At 43.2% G+C, this 18,581-nt stretch overlaps 1 protein-coding gene across 1 annotated transcript in view; it reads right to left on the reverse strand.

The window, feature by feature from the left end:
* Nucleotides 1–1,273: 1,273 nt before the first annotated feature.
* The window catches only part of VWA8 (von Willebrand factor A domain containing 8), a 305,649-nt gene continuing 288,341 nt past the window's right edge, over nt 1,274–18,581 (reverse strand). The window contains exons 42-45 of the mRNA XM_074329337.2: nt 17,326–17,484; nt 5,257–5,355; nt 4,187–4,425; nt 1,274–2,111 (exon numbers count right to left, since the gene is read on the reverse strand). Of these exons, the coding sequence (XP_074185438.2) occupies nt 2,003–2,111; nt 4,187–4,425; nt 5,257–5,355; nt 17,326–17,484 (606 nt within the window). The 3' untranslated portion in view covers nt 1,274–2,002. The remainder of the gene's footprint in view (nt 2,112–4,186; nt 4,426–5,256; nt 5,356–17,325; nt 17,485–18,581) is intronic.

The following is an 18,581-nucleotide window of genomic DNA, read 5'->3' on the forward strand; positions in this document are numbered from 1 at the left end:
CTTGAATGGGGACTTCCTCAGTTTGCTGCTGCGCCCAGGAAGAAGCGGATAGAAGTGTCCCTCCAGCAGTGCCCCATGTTCCCCACGGCCCCCTCTGAGTCCCCAGGTATGTGCAGATAGTGTCTGAGGACCAAGGCGAGGAGAAAGCTCTATGAAATGTGGTCAGTTTACAAGAAGAGAAACTGCACTGGGAGAACAAAAAGGCACCAACAGCTTGCCGTGGAGGCTTGCAAGAAAAAGAGGCATGAGCTCAGCCAGCACAATCCAGCTGTGCCCCGCCTGCCAAAGCCTCAGTTTCCTTATTTGTAAAATGAGGATTTCAGTAGTTTAATGGCTAGTCAATAGTAGTACAATGATTAGTATTGGGAATCTTGGGGAAGTTCTCTGACTTAAGTTCTCTGATCCTCACTTTCCTTATCTATAAAATGAAGTAAGAAGAACCTATTTTGCAGGCATCTCTGTGAGGACTGAATGGAATAATGTGTGCAATCACTGAGCATAGCTGGTGCATAGTAAGTAATTAGTAAATGTTAGCTGCTGTTGTTACTACCATTGTTATTAATGCAATTGCATTTTTAAAAGTACTTATTGGATTGCAATTGTTTGCATCATTGGATGATTCAATGCACAAAGCAAGCTCTGGCTAGAAAAATAAAGCATGCCATGCAAACTCATTGGGCAAGAATATTGCACTGGAAACCTCATTGCTTTTATTTTTTGGACAGTTGATAGGGAGATGGGGTGGTGAAACAAATGGGTGTTGTCTTTTTTTCTTTCCTCTAATTAAAATTAAAAGGATCTGCGCAATGTCACTACTATACTTGGGTGAAGAAGGAAACATTATTGACAAGAGTGGTTTTTCCAACTTGTTGTAAGAAGGCACACACACATTGGTGCCCCCAATGTTTCTGATTCTGCGATCAGTGGTGAAGAGGAACTTTTTAGTATATGGCTGGAGAGAGACTGTGTTCTGCTGAAGCATTTGATTTTAAACAAAGTGACACAGCCTATTGATACATAAGGTCAGCCCAAGAGAGGGTGGGAGTCAGGCACACTGCAAGAAAAAAGAATGAGGCTTGAAAAAAGGTTTTTTTTTTTTTTTTTACAGCTAAAGAAATTTCCAGTTATTCAGTTCAAACATACTGCCTTGTTTTTACTTTGCTTTAAGTGGAAACACAAGTATTTGTGATTCTGAGCACTGCGTTTTGGACCCCAAAATGGAGTAGTGTGAAACTTCTGAGAAGCACTAGGAGAAAAAGAAGAAACAGGAAACTGAAGGCCAGACATCCTTTATCCTTCCACTCCCGGCGGCATGGAGAATAGGACATTTGCTCTTCATTATTTAAAGAGCCTTTTAAAAGTCACGTGGGAAAGGAAGCTATCCAAAGGTCTTTTGATTCCTTTTGGTTTTGGCCAAGAAAATGGAATTATTGAGAAAATCCAACCATTTATAAAATACTGTTGTTAGAAGGACTTTCCAGAGGATTAAATACTATCAAATCTTTGTTGGGCAACACAGAGTGGGGGAGAAAATAAAAGTAATTATTGGACAGGAAGGGTGAGTTTGCACAGGCTTGTATCTTAATGTCAGAATGTGGCATCAGAGACTTAGTTTGATGGGGTCACTTTTGTTATCTCAGGGGACCCGATGATGTGCCAAGGCCAAAGCAAGGTATTCTCTCTCCCTCAGGTTTTGGGAAACCAACTAAGCACCACAGTTCTCCAATCACCTTCCTGTAACCCGACCTTTTATAAAATGCAGGTCAACTTGCTTCCTGTAATGATTTGTAAACCTATCAACAGTGGTATGTTTCCATGCACAAGCCTCCCTCTGGCAGCTTTTCTGAATTCTGATTACTGAGTAAGAGCAGCAAGAGGCAGGAATGCCAGAATCCTCCACTCATTGCTCGGGTTCACTTGGAGATGTCTTCTGTCGTTCAGAGTCTTCTTTATTCTTGTCTTATGGCAAATCCAGGGTCACCAGGGAGCTGAAGGGCACTTCTTAAACACTGGACAACATGGTGGAGGTAAAGATCTGTTGCAAAATCTGAGGGATGTCCTTAGTATCCATGGCAATGAAAGACCGGCCAGCTGGTAAAGTTCTCTGAAGCCTGCCAGGGATGGAAAGGGAAAGGAAATTACCATTGCAAATTAGGGCTCTCCTCCCACGTCCTGCCCCACAAACTACTGCAACCAAATGGTGTTTTAGGACGGGAAGTTCATACTTTTGGATCCCTTGCCCTGCCCGCACCTGAATTGGCTGTCACTAGGCCGGGAAAGGCTTGGAAGACAAGGAGAGCACCTTGAAAGAAGTGAACCTTCGAAGGCAAGGTCATTTCAGTGAGAAAATCAGCGAATTTGAAAAGAAAAAATGTTCTCCCTTTTATGACTGCCATTCCCTGATTTGATGTTCTCTTTCCAGAACAGAGCCCTAGTGACCAATCTGGGATTAGCTCACTGGGGTCCAGCGAATGAACTGGCCTCATACTGTGCTTCCAAATACCTTTCCCCACCTTAGAAAACAGGCCTTGAAGAAGCTGCCCAGCTAAACCCCAAATGGTTCTTTCTCTCTTCTCTTCCTCTCCTCTCTCTCTCTCTCTCTCTCTCTCCCCTCTCTCTCTCTTTCCAACACACAATGTGAAATGCAATTGAATGTATGCAATGGCTGCTTTGATGATGCTGAGGTTATACAGGCTTATGATGATTTTTTTAAAATGCTAATTTATCACTTGGAACAAAGAGCCATTTTTGAAGGCAATAAAAGTGCAAGACGCGATTCTATCCAAAAGAACGCCTTCTTTCACTATGCCAACAAAGTTTGGTTTTGGAATGACATTTAATAAAAGTCAACCATCCTGTGTAGTATCATACATTTGGCATGCCTGGTAGACCAGCTAATTCCGCAACGTATCTTTTGCCAGTGGAAGTTGGACCGTTTCCCTAGGAAACCACAAGGGTATTACTCTGCTTTCTTAAGTATTCAAACAGGATCTGTTCACTAGAAAGACAAAACAGCTATTTCAGTTCAACCAGTACTTTTTGAGCTTGCCGTCTGCTTAATACTGGGCTGGTCCTGAAGAAAATCTGTGTAGAAAAGGCCTGGTCGGTGATCGAGGACATTGAAGTTCTAGGAAAGACTAACACACAAAACTGGGAAAAGTGCCGAGTCAGTGGTAATAAAGTGGCTGTAATTCGTGGTATTAAGTCTGTGCTTAACCGTACTCTGCAATCCCGCAGCAAAGCGATGGGAACTGAGAGAGAAAAAGGCAGCACTGAGGACTCTGAAACGTTTCCTTGTCTCTATGTACAGGACCCTAAGCCAGAGAACGGCAGGTAAAAGATGTGGAATAACAGCAACGTATGTGGCCTTTTGTGTTTTAGGAGGAGACAGACTTTCACTTGTGTTTTCTGCTGCTTACAAGTATTTTAAGCAGATAAAAACCACGAGCTCGTTCTGTGTGTAATTCAAAAAAGAGAGAAGTTCGTGTGTTTCAGTCATCGAAAGTGTTTCCAGATCTATCATTTCAGATCATTCAGGATGGTGTTTATTGTCTGACCATAAATCCCTCTATTGAATATTCGGTATAGTCAACGTAGCATCTCACTGTTTCACACTGTCTCCTAGTGTTTCCCCTGCCCTGTCTCCCCAGTGAGAGGGAGATATACACACACATGTGTGTGTGCGTGCATGTGTGTGTATGTGTGTCTACATAAATGTGTATCTGTAATATACAGACACATTACATATGATTTTATACATGTTTGTGCATGTTTACATACATTATATATATCTTTCCTTATGCTAGGAAAATAGTAGACTTTTGCTGCTTTGAATATGATTTGAACATGAACTGATTAGAACTGAGCTTGGGACCCTGATGTAAAGTGCAGAATATATAAAATGCTGTTTAATTTACTAGTGGACAAATCATTGTACTGTTTATGGTTGGTTGGTTTAGATATAAACTGAAAAATAATTCATATAAAATGAATACTGCTCCTGCAGACATGAGCTAGAATGTCACATCCTTTCAAGTAGACTATCAACTCCTTGAGAGGAGCGATTCTAGTTTCTGTTTCCATCCAGCCCCCAACTGCACAAGATGCTAAGCCCATGACAGGGAGTGCATCAGGACCTCAAGTATCCCGATACCCACCCTTTGCTATATCCTGAGATGACACTTACCTGGTTGCTTGATCACCTAGCGATCCAATAAAAATGGCAAAAGCATTTACTTGAGGGTTGCTTGTCAGGATTTGGGCCAACTTGGCAGGATGTATTCCATATCGTGACAGGTTTGCGTCACTCAAGACGATGACGAAATACTCATCAGCTTCTTCCTTGACGATTTCCTGGATGGCGTGTTTTGTCCCGTCTAACGTATGGTCACCACTCATGCAGAACTGCGAGTGGGCATGCATTGTCTGGGGTAAGAGATGGTGCACAAAAGCCACGGGTGAGAAACTTATTTCTTAACAAATGTGACGGTTTTTCTATTGACTGGGAGAATGCACCAGTAGCAAACAGTACACAGGGATAAGAAGTCTCTGAGTGAGTTCTATTTCACTGGCACCTTAGAGTGACAACAGTACACAGTGACATTTGTATGTGGTTAAGACTTTTGTTGGAAACGGGAAATGTTCCCAAACTATCCCAGTTGGCACTTACTTTTGACACTCACAGCCATTTAAAGTGAGAAAATGTAAGAAAATATTAAAAACTTGGCATCACACCAGAGGATGAAGATGACACAGGAGAAAAATAAGGAATGGGTTGGGTTTTCCTAAACAAAGTTACAACACTAAACACTATACTTACATCAACAGCAATAGAGAAGAATTGACATTAAAATCATGGCGTGTGTTTTTATTGTAGATCTAAGTACACGAAATTGAGTCTGTCATTAAAAAATACTAAGAAACACATAAAATTGGGGTTAAAGAGTTAGCTATTTCTACTGAAATAGCTAGGGTCTGGGAAGAATTGTATAGGACACAGGAGGGGACCCAGGTTGTAGAATCCCGATACAATACTGAGTACCCTAAAAAGATAAGGAACAAAGTTTAATTTTGTATGGTAGAGACCAGGATTTCAGGTGCAAGTATTTTCTCAGTTTAATGCTTGAATGTTTGTGAAGCAGGAAGTCTTTTGTTTCCTGTATCCGCTGCTTCTTCAGCGAATCTTTTCAGTGACCAAAGACACTTGGCCTAGTCTGGTGGAGGTGTTCACAACACAGAGGTGACGGGATTATTTACCTTCAGAACGTCCAGTCTTTGCTTATTGTCCTTGGGGATCTTGTTAATTGGAACGAGGCCAATGTTGTAATCATCTCCAGAGTGTCCAACGATGTCATACTAGGCGACAGAACCGGAGTTAGAAGCCTCTGTCCCCCACAGAATTGTCATTGGCCCTATCGGCCCCCATGAGGTCTGTCATTATCCAGAATTGCTCAATATGTGACCATAGAGCTGTGTGGACAGACGGATGTGTGTTTATCAACAAAGACAAACAAATTCCAGGCCCCTTCACTTCTGGTCCTTCCTCTTGTGTGATCTTTGCTCGCCAGGGGGAGGCAGACAAGCTGATGAGGGGCTACTGAGAATGCTTATTCTTAAGGGGATAGTTAAAAAAATCACACACACACACACACACACACACACACACAGTGGCAGGCAGAACTCTAATCCTCTCCCCTTAGTGTGGGCAGGACCTGTGATGTCACTCATAATATGTTATGTTTATGTGGCAAAAGGGATTTTGCAGATGTAATTAAGGTTACTAATCAGTTGACTTTGAGATAATCAAACGGGAGATGACCTAGGTGGGCCTAACCTAATCACAGAGCCCTTTAAATGCACAGAGTGTTTTTCTGGCTGGTAGTAGACGGGGAAGACAGAGATGTGAAGCACAGCAGGTTCTGACATGTGGGAGTGATCTGTGGCTGAGATGGAGGGGACCATGGGACCAGGCCCCCGACAGTGACACCTACGAGCAACCCTGGCTGAGAGCCGGCAAGGAAACAGGGTCCTCAGTCCTGCAACCACAGGGGACTGAATCTTGCCAACAATATAAATGGTCTTGGAAGCAAATTATTCCCCAGAGCCCGGGTAAGAGGCCAGCCTGGCTAACACCCTGATTTCAGCCTAATGAGACCCAAAACAGAGAATACAGCAGAACGTGCCGGGGCTGCTAACCTACAGAACTGTTAGTTAATAAATGGGTCTTGCTTTAAGCTGCTATGTTTGCGGTCATTCCTCATGCAGAAATAGAAAACTAATACATATGCATTTTTTTTCTGAACACAAAAGTGAAATATATTCACTGGATGAATGACAGAAAAGCACACACAAAAAGTAAAAATTATCCATAATCCCATTACTTAAAGATAACCTGTGTTAATGTTTTGTTGTATAAGTTCCTAGGCTTTTATTGCCTTTCCCTGCACGTGTAAGAGGTTGCACATTCACACATGTACATACCTATGGCAACCAAATTTTTAACGAAAATGGATAACGTTGCTCATGCAATTTTATAATCTGATTTTCTATTTAATAGTGTATGACATATATTTTTCAATTTACAAAATAACTTTAAAATTTTCTGTCTGACAAAGTCCATGACAAAGTCCTGTCTGTTGAGAAAGAACTAGAACTAAGAGTGAGGTACAGTTCTTTTACAGACTCTGGAAAGAAGTTTGAGGCCTGGAGCAACCTATAATTGGACCAGGTGGTCCCCTCCAACAGCTGTGGTTCACTCCAACAGAATTTCCTTAGCAGATGCCCCAAATTCCTGTCTCCTCTCCCACCTCCCTCTAAGAACTTCTGTCATGCTGATATGAAGGTTAGAACAGACCGCAGGGAATCTGGGTAATTGGGGCATCTGCTAAGGAAATTCTGAGTATGGGTCTGAGGCAAAAGAGTTTAGGGGGTACTTGTAGCAGTATGGTACAAAATGCTTAGGGATCACTGCTATCTATTCCCCACTGACTACCAGTCAACAGCTGTCTTTTGAATACCTACTGTGTGCAACATGCTACTGTAGGAGGTGTGGGGGAATGCAATTACCTCTTTTTGTGTCTCCCTTTTTAACTGGTGAGTTCTTTGAAGGCAAGACCATATCTTACTCATCTTTGAATTTTAGAATCCATGAGTCTATCACACAGATGCTTTGCAGTCAAGTTGGGGCAACAGGAAGCTTTCTTTCCCCATGTGGGCTACACTCTTTTATAAATCAGCTGTTTGGAAGTTGGAATGTATTTTCCCCCCAGCAATCATGTGATAAATGGTGATTAGTCCAAGCTAGCTGACAAGAAACAACCCATAATATAACTGAAACCATTGTGTTTAAAGTGAATAGTAGAAAAATTCCTGTTGAAATAATTTTTATGCAAAACTTGGAAGTCAGAAGGCAATCTGCTTATTTGAGGAAGATGAGTTCCTCATTTTAGACATGACGTTTTGCATTTGGGGAGGCATCAGAGAAGAAATATATTTGACGTAGTCAGAGATGTGGCTGTCATCCCCAGGAAAGGGACACACGACTGCTAAGGGTGAATTCATAGAGAAGAGCAGTGGACCCCTCCAGAGAACCTTGGTGGAGTGGAAGAAAGACACAGAGCTGAGTGAAGACAGGAGACAGGGAAGCAAGATAACCAGGGCAGCCCAGGGAACCAACCAGTGTGTAGGGTTTGTGTTGAGTTACACTAACCGTGACCACCAAGGAGAACGATGACTAATGACCTCTGGGCATCAGAATCAATGGTGACCTTTGGGGAACAATCTCAGCTACAAGTTGTGGTATAAAAAGGAGAACTAGGACAGCTGTTGGACAGGTGTCTACATTTTACGGGCGGCAGAACAGAGGCAGTGAGTGGCGAAGGAGACCAGCGTCACGGGCAGAGGGTCTAGTTTGGACAAGGAAGGAGGACACTCCTTTTTCTGAGACCCAAGGAAGGCAGAGACAATGGGAATCGACAGGGACAAGTACCTAATTGGAAGAGGCAAGTGTACAAACAAAAGTCCATATAGGATGCCTGAATATTTAAAAGCTATAAATCAGGCTACAAATTGTTAAATAAAAAATGTTCTGTCCTCCTACTTGGATAAAAAAGAAAATCATAATCACCTGGAGAACCAAGGTCAAATTTTAGATACGTGGAGTCTTTGAAGTTCTCTGAAAGAACACGGCAGTGAGGGCAGCAGTGGCCGCCGGCTGACAGCCCGTCACTTCTTCTTTCTACAGCTGTCCCGCACCATCATAGCCCCCCATTCGTTGCCCTGTGGCATCCCTCACACCTGGCTGCTCGTGCCATTGGCCAGTCTGCCCTGGGAAGGTGGGCCTAGGCGGAGATGCCAGAGCTCCACTCAGGCCCTGGAAGCGGGCTTGGGGTCATCTGGGCAGGACAGCCGGGGACCGAGGAGCCAGGAGTGTGATCTAGAAATGGATTCTCAGTGGGCAGGCTCCCTGGGTCCCATAGACTCGTCATCTCATGGGAGAGGCACGGTCAGAGGAGGGTCAGAGTAGAGTCTTGGGCCGGGGACTGGGAGCTTATTCTAGGCCTGGTTTTAAGGATTTTTTTCTTTTTAAATACAAGGGATTATATAAAATAATTGTGAGGGAAATTTACCAACACATTAAACAAGCTTGACAATAATGCTTTCCTAGGATGAAACAGATTCCGTTTATGAAAAAAAAATTCCTTAGTTGGCTATCAATGTAGCGAAAAGGGAACAAAATTTGAAACTAAAAAGCTGTGAAGCTCCAACTGTGGACAACTACAGGTGCTCAGTGCTGGCGCTGGCGTGGAGGTGGAGGGGCTGTACCGCTTCTCCAGAGAAGTCAAGCTCCGTCAAGTCCGATCTGACAGTGGTCACAGCAGAGGCTGTGTGAAGCCAAGAACAACGTCCTCCTGTGGAGGTGCCAGGCAGGCTGCTTTCATGACCGGGCTGGTGAAGTAATCTGTTAAACAGGCTCTTACACGACGGGATAAAATCAGCTCCTTGCAACAGAAGGAGGTTTCTCTTATTTGGCTGACGTAAGAGGGCTAAAAATGTATTAGATCGTTTCCTCCCTTTTAACCGAAGGTTAAACTTCTTACTAATCAGATGACCATGGGTGAGACTATAGAAATAAATATTTGACCATGTGGTTTGCTCACAGGGTTGTCATAACCAGTCACTGCAAGGAAAATAGTTACCAGTTAATGATTAAACAAATGGCAGGCCAATGAGTTGCTGGATGCTCTTTAACAGATACTGGCTGATTGGGTCCTTCAGAAATGTTTCAGCAACTATCCATCTCTAATTTCACTTATCTGTTATCTATCTATCATCTGCCTGTCTGTCTATCTATCTATCATCTATCTATCATCTATCTACATCCTGTACTTTTTCAGGCAAAGGAGATAAAGCTAGATGGGTTGCAGATCTCCCTTTCTTCTTCCCTCCCTCCTTCTTCTTCTTTCTTTTTTCCCTCCTTTCCCCCCTTCCTTCTTTCTTTGTGGTAAGGAAAATGTTATTTGCAGAAGAATCTGCCTTCGTCTACTGCAATGGCCGAGAAGACACACCCAAGGGATAGGACGGGGCTTATTAAATGGTTTGCAGGCTCTGGTTCTCATCTTTCAGATGGGCTTGGGGAATATTCTGTGCCCAAAATAAATAAAATACTTGAGAGGAATCTAGAGTACATCCAAACGAGGGACATTCTCTGGTGTTACTGTAGATCATGTTAAGCTTTCATTGAAAACAATACTTCTTATGTCATAATTATCTAGCATCTGCCATCCAAGGACCCCAACATGGTTTACAGACAGTAATTTTCTAATCCTCAAAACTGTCTGGGTTAAAGGGGAAAGTATATAAACTCACTTCCGTTCTCTACCTCCTGATTCTGCCATTGAGCCACTTTGGTTCTGCCGTGACCACTGTCAAATTAGACTTGACTGGGTCTACAACATGCTTCCCGGAGAAATCACAGACATCACTAAACAGGGACCTCACTGTCACCAACAGACACATAACACGTAGATTACAGCTTATTCTGAGTAGCTCTAAATTTTTATGATCACGATTTCTGCACTTTTCAGAGCATCCCTGAAATCCTCGTGGAGTCTTAACATTTAGCATCCAACTAAATAGCAAACCACAGTAGTAATGAAAAACCTCAATCAGAGAAGACCAATATTAATACTGCTTTGCTTTAGAAACTTGTGTAAATGGCCTTTTGCTATACTTTCATTTGAAAATCTCATTCATTTAGAGAAAGGTATTACAAACAAAAACAATGCTGGGTTTCAGTCCAAAACACAAAGATTTGTCATCAAATAAGGATGATTTATAATACAAAAGACTGCAAAGAAAGCTCTGCTTAGAACAAAGAGCTCTCGGTATTTTTTTATGAATAAGATTTATGTTTAAATTTCTATTGGGAAGGATAGCCATCTGCTAATGTTAGGAGAGGCTGTGCTGTGTTAGGCATCCACATTATAAGTGGGTGTGACAATCATCTGAGGCTATTTCTGAAGACTAACAGTCAGTGAAATTCTAACCTCCTTCTAGAAATCCAAGTATACCATTCTAAGATGGCGCTACTGACAGTGGGCAGCAAAGGACTAGAAGATAAATATGTGTTTTAAAAGGTCAAGAGAGGTGCCAACGGAACCCTACAGTGTTAGTTAGCCAATCACCTACAGTATTAGCTAGCTGACCTTTCTTCATATCGCGGAAGCCAATGTGAACAGAATAACGTCCCGAAGGCCAGGATTCTAGACTTAGCTCTGACGTTAACAAGCTTTTTGACCTAGGGCAAGTCACTGAGCCTTTCCAAACCTTGTTTCTACCTTGTAAATCATGCTGGTTCAGATGACCTCTAATATTATGTTTGTAAATCACTTAACCTCTCTGACAAATAGGGACAATCTCTGGTTCACATAGGGTTGGTGAAAGAAAGGACCATACATTTAATGAGTATAATGTCAACGTTTGCACAGTTCTGTATAATGTACGAAGGGCTTCTATATATCTTATCTTATTTTGATTCTCTCCACCACCTTTGGGGTGGGTGTTATTAACCTCGTTTCACAAATGAAGCAATTGATGCTCTAAGAGTAACAGATTTTCTTAAGGTCAGAGAATCTACTGTTGTCAGAGGTGGAAGCCAAACCCAGGGGCTCTGACTCTTAAGTCCAGTGTTTTTATTACAGAGAAACAACCACTCCCAAACCCTCCCCTGCCCAAGCTGTCCTTAAGCTTTTTGAACGGTTGGCTCGGCCAACACTTTCACATCAACGATTGAGTCAATTCTGAATTCTTGTTGAACTTTGGACTCAGAGAAGTCTGTACACCCTTCTTTGGTCCTATCTCCGTGTAGCAGTAAGAATTCATTCAAAGCCTGAGCCTGACAGGATGACTGGTTTCCATTTCTAAATGTGTGGACTAGTCCTGAGGCATCGGGAAAAGACACTAAAAGAACTAAGTTTCTGATCAAAGGAATTTTCCCAGCAGGTACTGGTTTGTGAGTCCTATCTTCCCACCTCCTTCTGGGACTTAACCCTGCCTTTCTGACCAAGGTGTCTTTGAGAACAGCAGGCTTATTATAGCTCCTTGGGATGACGAAGCACTAAGGGGAGGAGATGATAGAGTACTTTTTGTAAATGGCACAACTCCTGAATTACAGCTTTGTAAAAACACTGATTAGGCAGGAATAAATATGGCTGCAAGAAACAAGGATAAAACATCAACTAGGAAAGGGCCCTGCAGTGAGAATCAGAAGTCCTGGCTTTTTATAGTCCAGCTGTGTGACCTTGGGAGAAGCATTTAACCTCTCTGGATCTTGATTTTCTCATCTGTAAAACAATGAGGTTGGTGAACATAACTTCCAAGATCATTCCTGCCCCCAAGGCTCTATGAAAATTCAACGGGACACCCATGAAATGGGGTGAAAAAGCCTGCTTCCTCTCGGCACAGCGATACCTGTGACTTGTATTCTCCTGTCAAAGGAGTGACTCATATAAATCTAACTGAAGACTCAAATCCTTTTCCAAAAAGAAAGCCCTTTTCTTTTGAGTCTGTAAGAAATAACAATCCAGTATCGGCCCGAAAATAGCGGTTTCCCATCTCTTTAAAATTTTTAAGCAGCGGAACTCTTTCTCCGTATGAAATATTGCACCAAAGTTGCAATGTTGAAACATCGTGCAATGTCAATACAAGTGGGATTGTTTGGGCTGAACTGGGGATGGGGGGAGGGATAAAAGTGCTGCCCACTCACCCTTGCCCTCTGACACCCTTCAAAGGTTCTTTGTCACACTGCTAGGAAACCATGGCCTTAGAATACGGTTTGTATGTCTCCATAGAAACAGTAAATTTGAGTACTTTTTTTCTCCCCAAAGTCCAACTTCTCAATAACTGAATAAGTCTGTCTGTTTTCTGGTGTCACTATTTGAGTGCTCAGTGGAGAAGTAGTCACCTAACTTTTGGTGTTATTGAGTACTTTGAAGAAAAAAAATTAGGCATAAAGAGCTTTTAGAAAGGAGGTCTACCTTCAGGTTATCGCGAAACATGCCCAGGAGCTCGGAGAAATCACAAGGCCTGAACCGGAATGAAGATAAAGGTAAAAAAGTGCTTCCTGACTGAAATAAAATGGCTCACAAACCGATACCATTCTTTCCACTTCTCACTTAGTGTTTAAGCACTATGTGGACATTCAATTCTGCTAATTATAAGATCAGAGGAGTTTATGCTGATTATTTGCAAATAACGTTGCTCCCGTCTTGAGTGACCTATAGTAAGTGCTGTTGCTGAGAATTAACTCAGTTGGTAGAACAATTATGAGTCACTTCGAAAACTCCAGATGGCTTTGACATGTGTCCTGCCACAGAATTCCCTTTCCTTCTCAGTAGCTCTTGCTCAAGGGTCCCCGTGGTTTGGCATGGGTTATGCTAAGGTGGAGAAAAAGTGGATGCTGTCTCGTAATGAGCGTCTTGGGCTGTAATGACCCAGAACTCAGGAGCTGCGCCCCAGCCAAAGAAAACACGAAGCAGATGCCTAGAGAGGGGGATCGTGGAAGAGTCCAGATCACTGGATGAAGATGGTGGCTTCTGAAGGTTTTAAAGCAAATACCAACTAGACATCTTTACAATGGAGGGATAACGGCAGGAAGATGACATTTAGAACTGCCTGGAACTGGCGGGACTGGGCAGTCTCAGAGCACACTGCTGCATTCCTAAAGACGTCACATGTGATGCCATCGTGGGCTACAGAACATAAATTTGTCACCAGGAGCTCCTAAAACTGTCATTTGCTCATGCATCACTTTATCATTCCTCATGCTGAGGAAATCCCACACTTTCATTAGTTAGTCCTAGGCCTTACGCTTCTTTCACAAATGGGAAGATGAAAGTTCGGAGCGATTACATGAGTTGACTATGATCATAGAGTGTAAAGACACAGAACAGAGTAAACGGTATGCTGCCACTTGATGTATATGCATCAAACGTCTCTGAGAAGGTACAAAAACTAATCCACTAACATGGTTACCACTGGAGATGGGAACTGGGAGCTGAGAGAGAGGGAAGCAGAGGCTTATGTATCACTCTTACTCTCTTTACCTTTTATGTTTTGTACTCTGTGCACCCATTACCTATCCCCCCAAACATTCAATATAACAAAAAGTTCTCATAGAATGTAAGTGGGTTCCATCCCACCTCCTTCCCACCCTCTACAAAGGGGGCCTGGACTACCCCTGCAGAGACTGGGTGGCCTGTCCTGTGGCCACTCAGAATCTTCGACATGTTGGCAGGGGTCGTGGGAAGATTATACAACGTCTCCAGCGTGGGGGGCAAGCCTGGGAGTTCTGGCGATAGAGGAGCTATCGGGACAGGGTAAACGGCACCATGAGAAAACAGCTGGACAAATCCAGAAAAAAGGACATTCTGCAAACAACTGTTCTTGACTCTCAAGAGACTGACCATCACGAAAAGCAAAAATAGTAGTGGTAGGGGTGATGGCTGCTCAGATTAAAAGGGCTAACGAGACATTACAACAAAAAATAAGGTATTTTTGACTGGACCCTGGATCGGGGGGCAGAGGTGGGGCAATTAGAAAATTGAGTTGGGAAAAGTGAATTGGGGTTAGATATTAGAAGATATTATGAAATAACTGATAATTTTCTTAGATGTGATCATGATTTTGAGGTTGTGTTAGAGAATGCCCTCACTCTCAGGAGAAGCCTAACAAAGTATTTAGAGGTAAAGCATTACAGTGTTTATAATTTTTTTCCCCAAATGATTTGGGTGGCAGGGGGAAGAGTATGTATTTAGAGAGAAACATAAAGCAAATGAGGAAAAATATTAACAATTGACAAATTGAAGTGAAGGCCTATGGGTGTTCACTTTACTCTTTTTTCAACTTTTTTGTAGGTTTAAATTTTTTCAAAATAAAAAGTTGGGAAATAAAGAAGAAAGTTTAAAAACAAAACAAAATAACAAAATGGGTGAACACAAACGAACAGAAGAGTCCCGGCTCCACCCTACTCTGTCTCCAACTAGCCTTCCAGCTTTGGGGAAAGTCCTTCATGTTTCTGGGTCTCGGCTTCCTGTCTGAGGAATGAGGAAACTGGCGCAAATGACCTGTGAGGTGACCCCAGTTCTGAAGTCCATGGACACGACGAGGAATGTGCAGGAACTGGACGGTCTGCCTTCCCTGTCCTTCCCCTCCCCCACCCCTCCAGACACTCGCCTCAGAACCACTTTTCCTCAAAGAGCTTGTTTTGTGAAGTCTTAAGGTGTTTCCTTTTGTGAGAAAGATTTTAATGCACTGGTTTCATAAGACTTTCTACGCTCTTCAAAAAAAGTTCTAAAGGAACTGTAGTGAATGTGAGGAGTATGTTTATACAAGAAAATGCACAAAACCAGAACCATGAAAGTACTGTTCGTTCAAAACCTAATAGCATAAAAAAACCCAAAAAAATGATAAGGCGACTTCAAGTCCTGAAAAAGTTTGTTTTTTTTCTTGGTGTCTTGCTATAATTTCTTGCTACAAATATATGACTCAATTTGTCATCATATATTACTGTGATTCTCAATGTATCTGTGGTTTTACTTATAAAGACTGAGGAAATTCTTTACACTGTTGTGACGACTGCAGAGACTCAGCAGGGAACTCTATACCTAGCACGCGCTCAATGATTGTTTGTAATTTTATAGATATCCAGCACCTCCTATGGCAATCATTTGGTTTGTAATTGTCAATTAGAAACAGAACAAAACAACACCTTGTAGAATGCTCACTTCCTTGACGTTGTTTCCTTTTTGTCTGACATGTTCAATTTCACTTATAGTTCTTCCGGATTACAGACTTTTAATAGTGAGAGTTGGACACATATGGATCTCTCTACACAGTCTGCTACGTGAGACGTAATGAAATATTCCACATGCTCTGTGATCATCACACAACCTACCCACCTACCAGCAGGCTGTAGGAACGGCTCCCTGTTAGCTTTGTCACTTCCCGCCCTTCCTCTAGTCCTTTACTCAGTCCAGGGGAGCTGTGTCAACCAATCTCTTGCTTAATGCCTAATCAATCTTTCCAAAAACCTACAAGAACTGGTTTCACATGTCAGAGCAGTTCTGCTCTCAAAGGTATAGAAATCCTCTTTCTACCTGGAAATTTTATTCTAGATAATGAGGATGCCAATTTTATGTTTGTTGTGGTCTATAATGGATTAAAATCTCTATGTAACTCCAAGGAGGCTGAGAACACTGACTTTCAAGATCCATAAAAGAGGTTGGGTGTGCCGATCCAAGTGTTAGCAGAACCCAAAAGTTTTAACACATGAGGTGGAATTTATGCTGATACAATGTCTCACCATCCACTTGTTCTCAGTGGCCCATGTGATTTAAGAATTATACTCCATTTTATACTAGAAAGAATCTAAAATATTTTAGAATGAACATTTTCCATAAACCCATAAAACATGAAAAATAAAACTTAACAATCAAGAAAAACTTCTATGGGAAGGGAAGGAAGGTCAAGGGAAGGGAAAAGCTGAACCCTAGGCTGTAACTGTAAGACATAACAAAGTTGTCATGGCTGGTCTTTAATTTCAGCTCCAAGCTTCCTGGCAACGAAAACCAAGTGGGAATCTTAAAGCGTTCCATAGTTTTCACTAATCATGAGGGGAAACACATTCCAGTTCTTTAAGGGAAACGCAGCTACTCCCCCGTGCTAGTCCGCGTCCTGTTTGCATTTACGTCCGGCATTTGTGTACAGCCTGGCAGCCACAGCATTCACTGACTAAAGCTGCCTTTTTCCTACCATTTAATTCGAAAAGGAATCTCATGCAGAGCATCATACAAGGGACCCGGGGGGACTCAGACATCACAAATGGGCCTGAAGTAAATGAGGTGATGGGTTTCAGCTGTTTCTTGCTATATCCATGGTAACGCACAGGCACGACTCAGGACGGGGCCCTGAAGTGTAGGTGGGTCTCAAGCCGAGTGATGGTCTAACCTCGCCTGTTTCTGAAGGACGCGTGTGACCTGGAGTGCAACCCCGAATATCTATGGACAGACTGCGTACCCTTCACACATGTCTGCACACATGCCATTTCATTCAACTCAACCTCTGACAATAATTGCACAGTATGTGGCTGTATTCAAGGGTATTTGTTCTGGAAAGGGCCAGGCGTGCAGGCACTCTCTATGGCTCAGAGCAGATCGATGGGCTGACCTCAGGCCATCACACAGTGACAGGGGCTGCCTTCTCCCCGCTCAGACCTCTGAAGGAGGATGCAGAGCAAAGTGAGAGCAGAACGGAAATCGTTTCAGTGGTGGCTGCATTTCTCCCAGGGCTGCCATCTTCACTGTCGGCTGGGGAGCCACCTATTACTGTGTAATTCTCGCTCGCCTCCATGGAAAGGCAGAGCAGTGCTGAGAACAGCACACTTTGAGGGTGTCCTCAGACCTCGGAGGCTGCCTGGCTGGCGATGGGGCAAGAATGGGGGTGGTGGTGGCGGGCGTTGGGACGAGGACGATCGCTCTGAGAAGTCCAGGGCAGAGACCGGTGGTGCTTCTAAGTTTCTAAGTGCCTGTTTCTTCTTTTTCCTCCCCAAACATATGGCTAACATCACACAACTTCTGATTGTTAGAGCAGAGAAAAGCGGGGGCGCCCTTTCTCTATGCTGATACACGAGCTGATGAGAAGGTGAAGACTCCTGCCCGCTCTGGCCAGAACCTGCACCCACCTACCCATCATCCAGCCCTAACCTGGAGCCGACTCTGGGGCAGATGTGGTCAGTGGTGCTGTCAGCAGCCTCAATCCATGCTTTACCTTGAACTTCTCTTCATAGTTCTCGAAGGCTTCCATGACCATGCACACGGCCTGCATGGAGCGTTCCAGCCGGCCATCCACCCCGTTGAAGCGGTACATGCTGCCGGACACATCCACCACCAGACGCAGGCGCTTGGGCTTCTGTTGGGGGCTGCCCAGCTGAGGGAGCGAACAACAGAGGCATCTTGTGAACCATTAAGCCCTCCATGGCTGCCGTTCTGGGGGTCGCACACGGCCCCGCAGTGCCAGCACGAGGCAGGCAGGTAAGCGGAGGCGCGGGGCTGTACGAGGCCGCCTGGCAGGTGGAAAGGTGTCTGTGGACTATATTTCAGTAAATAGAATTTCAGACTTATGCTGGTAGGCGGCACCATATGGGAAAGAGTTCCCTCCGGAAGGTGGTCCTTTTAAGACCCAACCTAGTCTACTAAAACTGCCTTACTGAGGCTGATGCCATCTTAAAAATAATAATCTGGAAAGTTGTAAACCCCAACGTGTCATGTTTCATGTCCTGCCTCGGAGTCAGTTACTTTAGCCAGGCTGAGTTATTTTGGAAGCACACGTGAATTTTACCTATACCTGTTGTGCAGTGACTGAAAATCATTTTTCTACAGAGTCCACAAGAAATGCCAAATTCCTAAAACAAGGTTCTGTGAGAAGGCGGGGGTGGGGTGGGAGGGGGGGTTGGCAAAGAACTGAAGGAAAATATTTCCTCAGTATCTTCTGTCTTTAGTTAGCTTTCAGTTTTCTCTTCCTTCCAGTCACTGAATTACTACTTCTCTTTACTTTTCTTGGCAGTTAAAGGCATACAAGTAGCGGTTAACTGCTGTTTAGCAACAAGTGTCAATTAAAATGTGAAACTCTCGTTGAGTTTCAGTTTGATTTTGGACTCATGCCTGCCAGTTTGCAGAATCAAAAACAAAGTCCATTTGTCAGTGTACTTACAGGAAAAAAGGAAGAAGAAAAATTCCAGGCTATTCTGTTATTATATACTTGCTGAAATGTATGAAAACTAATGTGCAGTGAGTAATATCAAGAAAATACTGTGGGTATTATTAGTGCAATGGTTTGAGACCAGTTCAATATATTTCTTAAAAACTTGTGGAGTCTGCCTAAATTAAGAACAGTGCCACATGTCTCCCTGACAACTCACAATTTCAGATGTATCTAAACACATTTGTCAACCACAATGAGTCAGTAAAGAAAGTACTTGTTGACTCATACCAATGACACAGAAGTCAGAACACCCCAAATTACCA

This window comes from Rhinolophus sinicus, chromosome 16, assembly GCF_057876585.1.
Source record: "Rhinolophus sinicus isolate RSI-liver-muscle chromosome 16, RSI-T2T, whole genome shotgun sequence".
Classification (NCBI taxonomy): domain Eukaryota; kingdom Metazoa; phylum Chordata; class Mammalia; order Chiroptera; family Rhinolophidae; genus Rhinolophus; species Rhinolophus sinicus.